A 7,936-nucleotide genomic window follows, 5' to 3' on the forward strand; every position below is an offset into this window, starting at 1 on the left:
AAAGTTGAGGAACCTCTGTACTTAACTAGTACAGACACTAGGACCCAATTTTTTAGCAAAATTAGTTTTAAAAAGCATGATTTGTTTTTCGGCACTGATTATTACCATTACATGCAAACTTCATCTTACCAAAAGGTGAAAGGGGTGCTTGATAACAGTCTTTTTTTTTTTTTTTTTTTTGCGGAACGCGGGCCTCTCACTGTTGTGGCCTCTCCCGTTGCGGAGCACAGGCTCCGGACGCGCAGGCTCAGCGGCCATGGCTCACGGGCCCAGCCGCTCCGGGGCATGTGCGATTTTCCCGGACCGGGGCACTAACACGTGTCCCCTGCATTGGCAGGCGGACTCTCAACCACTGTGCCACCAGGGAAGCCCCTTGATAACACTTTTAAAGACTGAGAAGATATAACCATTCTCTTTCATTTTTGGTTTGATTGATGAGTTTGGTACAGATAAGACAGGAAGGCAAACTCAACAGATTACTATATCCATGTAAGTTGCTTCTGGTTAGAATAGGATCCAATCTGACAATGTTTAGGGTCCTCTTCATTATCTCTGCATTATTCAGAAAGTGTTTTGCAAAGAAAAAAACTGTTTGTGGATCTAGATTCAGAATGAGATAAAAAAGGATATGCAAAGAAAAATGCCTGACAATTATACGAAATAATAAAAATACAAGCTTAGTCAAGTATGCGGCGCTAAATCAATGACTGGCATTGAGCATCATGATTGATTGTTTAGGGCAATCAGGACCCACCACACAGAGCTATAAATTAGATGAAACTCCTGAGGCTCATGTTATCTAGAGGAAAATAAGATCTCAACAAACCTGAGGTTCTCCTTTAGGTAGGGAAAGGAGGGCAAGAAGTTGTGTTGGTTTGGCAGCTGGGAAAATTTTCTGCAGCTCTTGAGAGTTCTCTTTGTGTCTCACTTTTCCATTTCTGTCAAATGAAAAATCCTTCCTGAAGCAGTGTATTATTCAGTGACAATCTGTGTCTGATATTGCTTGGGCCTTTTTTGTCTTTGGGGTAGAGGGATAAACTCCTGATTTCCTTCCCTCAGAAAAATGGACTCAGACATCCCAGAAGCCTTCCAGAAAGAGCTCACCTGCCTCGTGTGCCTGAATTACCTTCTAGACCCACTCACCATAGGCTGTGGACACAGCTTCTGTAGGTCCTGTCTCTGTCTTCTCTGGGAGAAAGCTGAAGACCCTGCCAGTTGCCCAGTGTGCAGACAACGATCAGAGCAGACAAACCTCAAAACCAATTTTCTTCTGAAGAATCTGGTGTCCATTGCCAGAAAAGCAAATCTCGGGCAATTCCTGAACTCTGAGGGACATACGTGTGGGACCCATAAGGAGACAAAGAAGATCTTCTGTGAAGCCAACAAGAGCTTGCTCTGTTTGGTCTGCTCTCAAAGTCAGGAGCACAGGGCTCACAGACACCGTTCCACTGAAGAGGCTGCTGAGGAATACTGGGTGAGTGATGTCTGTGTGAGCACTTAGAGAGCTGGAGGATGGTACAGCCAAGAGATTAAAAGGATATTACAATCAGGACTTCCCTGGTGGCACAGTGGTTAAGATTCCATGCTCCTAATGAAGGGGGCCTAGCTTCGATCCCTGGTCAGGGAACTAGGTCCCACATGCATGCCCCAAATAAGAGTATGCATGCCACAACTAAGGACCCAGCGAGCCACAACTAAGCCCTGTCACAACAAAATAAGTAAATTAAATATTTTTTAAAGAAGGATATTATGATCATAATGATGATTAAACCCTCTCTTTACTGAGTGCCAGGTACAGACCTAGGTAGCAATGACAAAGCTATGAAGAAAATCCTGCAGCATACCTCCCTTTATGGAACTTGTATCCAATGGCTGGGTGATAAAGTTAATTGAAATTCTTTGGGTGATACATTATTATGCTCAAGGCTCTATAAAGCCTTCCTTTTGAGAAAGAGTCTTTGTCTCTAAAATCTACAAGTGCAAAAAGTGTTTTCCATTGGATACAGGTTTCCTGACTCTGGACAAAGAAGGAAGATGCAGTACATTGGAATTAGCAGGCAGCGAGCATCACTACATCCAAATTCTACTGCTAGATGCCAAACTACCTGAAAATTAGCCATGCTCAGGAAAATCCTGTTCCTTTCCCTAGATCTAAGATTCCCTGATGGTGTGTGGTTCTGTAGTGTGGAATCTTCTAAAAGTGATCTATAGTGAGGCAGAATAGGGAAATGTGGTGATCTGTTCCCGTCCTTCTAGTCTTCCTCTAGGTCCTGTACCTGACATCCCTGGGTACACTCCATCGTTTGGGGTCTGAAACCTCAATCTATTTGCTTTTCTGGTGTTAAAATTCAATTATTTTACAGGAGAAGCTGGCAAACGAAATGAGATCTTTATGGGAAAAGATCCAAGAAATTGAAAGAAATCTCAAGAAAAATGGCAGAGGAACTGAACCTTGGATGGTAAGTATGAGAATGTATATCTCTTTGAAACAAGTTGAGGCAGACATGCTAGAAACTTATCCCTGAATAATTTGAGGTGAAATCATCATGTGCCATGAAATTCTGAGAATGGGTTGAACACCATTTAAAAACATTGTCTATGTACCATTTGAACCCACAAAACCCGCCTCTTGGGTTTTTTAGAATCTAATGGATCAGTAACCACAACAAAAATCCACTAGAAGAATGTGCCACCAGTGCTAAGGTGGAGGCACATGGAGTGATGTGGACGATTCCATGCCCATGATTCGGGATCCCAGGGAAAGTTTCTCATGTTTAAGATCAATCCCACGTCTGAAGATCAAGTGGGTGTTTAAAAATCCGTGGGTTATTTCAGGCACAGATTTCTGTAAGTCATACATTCCAGAAAGTAAAGGGCATATCATTGGGAACCACAAGTACTTCAGTCTGATTAGTACATGAGCCCAGGTGATACAAAGGAGACATGAACAGGAATTTAAGGGGTGTGCCTGTCATCGTGAGAAGCGACAGCTCACTAGCTAGAGAGTGATATTAGTTCAAGTAGGAGAAAATGTGACATGTGAAAGAAAAACCTCAGGGAGAAAAGGAACAAGGAGAAAGACAGAGATGGAGAGTGAGAGAGTGAATCCATCAATACTGAGAGGGAATATGCAATGGAATGAGGATGAATGACCTTCCAAACAATATGGGAAGGAGGCTGTGGCCTTAGAGGGAGGACAGAACCTGTTTATAGAAAAAAGGAGGGCAGAAAGAAAGGGCTATGGGCATTGGCACCTGTTTGAGGGCAGTAGGTGAGATTCTTAGGAAGATCTTTCCTGAGGATACTAACCCTGACAGTAAAATGGAACATGGCTGCTCAGAGAGAAACTCAGGCTGTGGAGTTTGGGAGGATTGAGATGAGAAACGAATTTACTTATTAACATTGAGCTGAGGATATTGCATATGATGTATGAATCACCCATACATTTCAATTGCTTGCATGGGGTCTTTCAGATTTGAAAGCAGGCATATGAAAGAAATGATCCATGAAAAGATTTTCTCCAGATGTTTCAGGAACTCATGAATTTGATGAAAATGGTTTGAGGAAAGGGTGGGTTTGGCTCTTGATGCAGTTAAAAACAATGAAAAATAAGTGAAGGAAAGAGGAATAAATTGATTTCTTAGAAGATACGAATTTGGGATGGATGTAGCTTCTTGGGAGAGAACATGAATCAGAGCAAACTAAATGCGGTTGAAATCCATCTCACAACAGTTCTACGTGTATTGATATGGAGACATGATTAGGAAAACTTATCAGATGGTAACTCCATTTCTTCAGGAGGAAGAAAATTACTACTTAGGGAGTATTATAAAAGAAAGCCAAAAGATTTGTAAGAAAATCAGAAAAAGACAAGAGGAAATGAGTGGAAAGAAGACAGACCTCAAAGTAATATACAAAGAGCTCATGAAAATGTCCTATAAACCAGATGTGGAGCTGCTCCAGGTAAGAACTGAGGATTGAAAATATTTTATCTGAAGCTCACACCTTCAATGACCATTAAATGGTACCAGGGGGATATTTATTCATCTCTTGCATCCTAAGGTGGGAGTCTCTCCTAGTTGGAAATATTATAGATGAAATGCAACTCATCCAAACCATGATTGAGCAAGCTTTACAGAATTGTTATTATGGAGACTCCCCAGGAATATTCCCTTCTCAAAATCTCCTTTTGTAGCTTGCTTCTGTCAAAACCAGAAAGGAGCAACTTATGTTTTGTCATTCAGTTTTTTGATCTCCAGCTGGGCAATGGGAGAAACTTGGCAAAAGCTCATATATTTCCACCTCCTGTTGGGATATCTTAGGTTTGAGTTGCCTTTTTGGAGGGGCATATTACCCTTTTGGACAAGCCCTAGGAAAGACGAATTTACAGAGAGCTGAGGGTTGCAGCAATGCACAATCACTACCTTTGTCCTTTCTCTCTCTCTCACTCTCTCTCTCTCTCTTGCTCTTTCTCTTTCACCCTCAGGTTTGTTAATTTATTAAGAATTTAGATACTTTCAACACATCGTGCCAGAGTTTTCTTTAGGGAGAAAAAGGAAAACGAATTTTCCAGACTGTTTTCTTGTGGTGGTGATTAGATGTCTTCTGAAGTTTTCCCCAAACCAAATCCTGGTTGGCTATTTATGAAGAAGTCAAATCTTATATTTTTTTATTTTATTTTTGACAGGAATTGGGAGACAAACTGAAATGGTAAGTCTAATCTTGTGATGCTGACCAGGGCGCTGTGAAAGAGATCAAGCTGCATTTAACAAAGGGAACACATAACTTTCTAGATAATACTACATTGCTTGTGTGTGCATGTGTGGTGCCTGTTTTGCTGAGTATGATTTCCTGTTTGAATCAGAACTGAGCATCAGAAGTTTGCTCCTGTGGCTTAGAGAGATATGTGCTGTAGAGCTCAATGCAGAAGTTTCTAAAAGGCCAGTTTTTTTCTGATTTAAATTTCAAAATCATAAACACACTGAAGTGCAAGGACTAGTACTTCCCAGACATTAGGTGAGAGAGGCAAGTGTCTCTGATAAATGGGGGTGAAATCAGGTCGTGAATTAAAGTGAGAAAAAATTTCCTAAGAATGGCATGATCCCATCCCATGATTGTGGAGAAAAGGATTTTGATAAGAGAGTTGAGCTGAAGGATGCTGACTTTTTCTTAAAGGCTGTGGTTAAGAAGTCCTGGCCGGCAGAAAGTTTAACCGCATCTTCCTCCTTACAGGAGCGAGTCAGCACAGCTGCACATGCCTCAGCCTCTGCTGCCAGAACTCCATGCAAGACCCATCACTGGGCTGATGGACTGGCTCAACTGCTTCTGAGGTGAGTGTCACCCCATCGGTGTGTCCACCCTGAAAGGTCCTTCAGTAATGTTTCCACAGACAATCTTTCCCTCTTCATCTCTCACCTTGTACAGAACAGCCTGCAAATAGGCACGTATAGACATGTGCAGTCACAGAGTCATTAAAATCCTTACAAAATACACGCAGGCTGGTGTAGGGATAGATGTGATTCAGGCCTTATAAATTACTTATAAATCTGATAAATAATTTTTATAATGAAAAAAAGGACATGATCCAAAAATGGCTCCTTGAGCCCTAGAAATAGCATCACATACAATGTCAGTTGTTCACTGAATTCTAGGAAACGGGTTATTAATCCAGGACATTCCAATTTCAGGGTCTAAGTGCAGTTACTTAGAGGTAAAAAACATTTTTGCTTGAAAGTTTCTTGGCAATTGAATGTATGATGTGTTTTTTTCCATTGATATAATTAGAAAAAAATATATAAGCCACAAAAATTAGATGCAGAGACCAGGATTTGTGAACAACAACAAGGAAGCAAATCGGTGGTTGATGAGCCACATAGAGCTTCATGATCAACCTAACTCTGGAGGGTAACGTAGCAGGAAGTGGAAGACTAGGCCTCACGTTGGAACCACATATCAAAGGCGGAAATTCCTACAAGGAAACCACTTTTAAGAAGCCATCCTTAGGCTTTGTTTCTGCAGTGTCCATTTGCTAACTTAACTGAGATGCTAGAATGATCACCAATTCTCTACTCTACAATGAATTTTTTTTTCCCTGAGCAGTGGTGGTGGAGGTGGAGGTGAGTTATACTGTCATGGTCTTGGAGGTGATCAGTGCCCGGTGTCCAGTCTTTTAGATGTCAGGAAAAGTACCCAGCCAGAAGTAGCCATGACCTCCCTATCCTGTATAATCTCTGAATTTTTAGGAAGTGTTTTCCACGGTAACTAGTTATCCGTTTCCTCAGCAGATATCCCGGCAACATTTGAATCCAATGTTTCCAGTTAGAACTGCACTTCTAATAATCTTAAGGTTTTTTTTGGTTTTTTTTCTCCCAGTGAGACCCTAGGTGGACCCTCTTCTCTCATAGACATAATTTTATTTTTAACATTGATTTTGACTGGAGTATTCTCTCATCTCTCCACAGTAACAATTTTATTCCATAATGAAGTAAGCAGCCAGCACATCAGGCTGTTTGATGATGCAAGAAGTCTGAAGTATGAGCGTGACAGCCTCTATGTGTCTTTGGATGGCAGAACATCGCAGTATTTTGCTGCATGGGGATCCCGGGGCTTCACCTCTGGCAAACAGTACTGGCAGGTGGATGTGGACAGCTCTTGGGACTGGGCTGTAGGTGTCTGTAAGGATCCCTGGACAAGGAAGGATGACGGCATACTGAAGGAATGCAACAGGGACAACTTTCTCCTTGTGTGTGTGAAGGAGGGTCATCATTACCGTCTCTGGACCACCATCCCAAACACTCCTCGGTACATAGGGAAACCTCAGGGCAGGGTTGGCGTGTTCCTTGATTTTGACAGTGGGAGTATGGGTTTTGTGGACGTTGCCGGGCGCTCCCTCCTTTGGAGGTACGAGGATGGCCTGTTCACTTTCCCTGTCAGGCCTTTCATTTGCACTGGCCACACGTGAGCAGGGCTAAGTCAGGACCCGGACTGGATGCTCAGGACTCCTTCTCTGAGGGAACCCTTCTCAGCTGCAGCGAATCAAGGTTACTTCATTGTCTTTAGGCTCTTTCTACTGTAATGGAACCTCCTTTTACTGCTATTGGTTATAAAGATAGTGTCAAATGCAAACTTTTGTTGGTGTCTTCCATCTTCCTGACAATAAAAGCTTGCCTTACAGACATTTGTCTGGAATGTGTGACGTGGCTGTTCACCTGTGTTGTGAGCTTGCTCAACTCACCGAAGTGTGGGCGTGTGCTTCCCACTTCCTGACACCAGTACAGGAACCCAGGGCTTACACAGCATGGACAGACCTGGTCACCAACCAGACCCACGTCAGCCCCCAACTTTCTCCTCCTTCCTCATGATCTACTCTGTCCTACACATCAATTCACCCTCAAGGTGAAAACCGATTTGACAGAGAAATCTCCACTGGCCCTGGAGACGGGGATAAGTCTTCTTTTCTTAGAGAACCCAGAATTTGCAGGTCCCTTACTTTTACAATAATATAAGGGAAAAGACCTAAAGAAAGGAAGTGCCTCATGAGGGGCACTGAACAAATCTTTGCCTGAATAAATTAATAAATAGACAAAACAATTATCTTATTGGAAAGGAGCTTTGCAATAAAAGTTAGGGACTAGAATCTAAAAGTTTAAAGTTTCAGGATTTGAAGGTGGATGTCAAAAACTGATTAGATTACACACATTGAGCTTAAGCCCAATTGATTTTTAATTATCTTGGAAAAGTGCATCTGTGTGTTGGAGGCTCTGTTAGTGTAGATACTACAAGTGTGAGGGTGATTGTGTGTATTGCAATCAAGGTGGTCTTACATTATTGTTTTATATTATTTTAATTTAACTTAGGATCATCACCTAGGCCACGAAGGATGAGATGGTAGGACAGGGAACATTGTCTGTTCCCATTTTACCATCATACAATAGAG

The 7,936-nt window shown here is 42.0% G+C and overlaps 1 protein-coding gene across 1 annotated transcript; it reads left to right on the forward strand.

Moving 5' to 3' along the window:
• Positions 1–1,063: 1,063 nt before the first annotated feature.
• Positions 1,064–6,961, forward strand: LOC309964857 (tripartite motif-containing protein 43-like; the record flags this gene model as incomplete). The annotated part of the gene is made up of 5 exons (XM_082844058.1): positions 1,064–1,474; positions 2,364–2,459; positions 3,799–3,963; positions 5,092–5,330; positions 6,373–6,961. 5 exons carry the CDS (start codon positions 1,064–1,066, stop codon positions 6,959–6,961), a joined length of 1,500 nt encoding a protein of 499 aa, XP_082700184.1.
• Between the last annotated feature and the right edge of the window lie 975 nt (positions 6,962–7,936).

This window comes from Leucopleurus acutus (genome assembly GCF_964270905.1).
Source record: "Leucopleurus acutus genome assembly, chromosome: 8".
NCBI classification, from domain to species: Eukaryota; Metazoa; Chordata; class Mammalia; order Artiodactyla; family Delphinidae; genus Leucopleurus; species Leucopleurus acutus.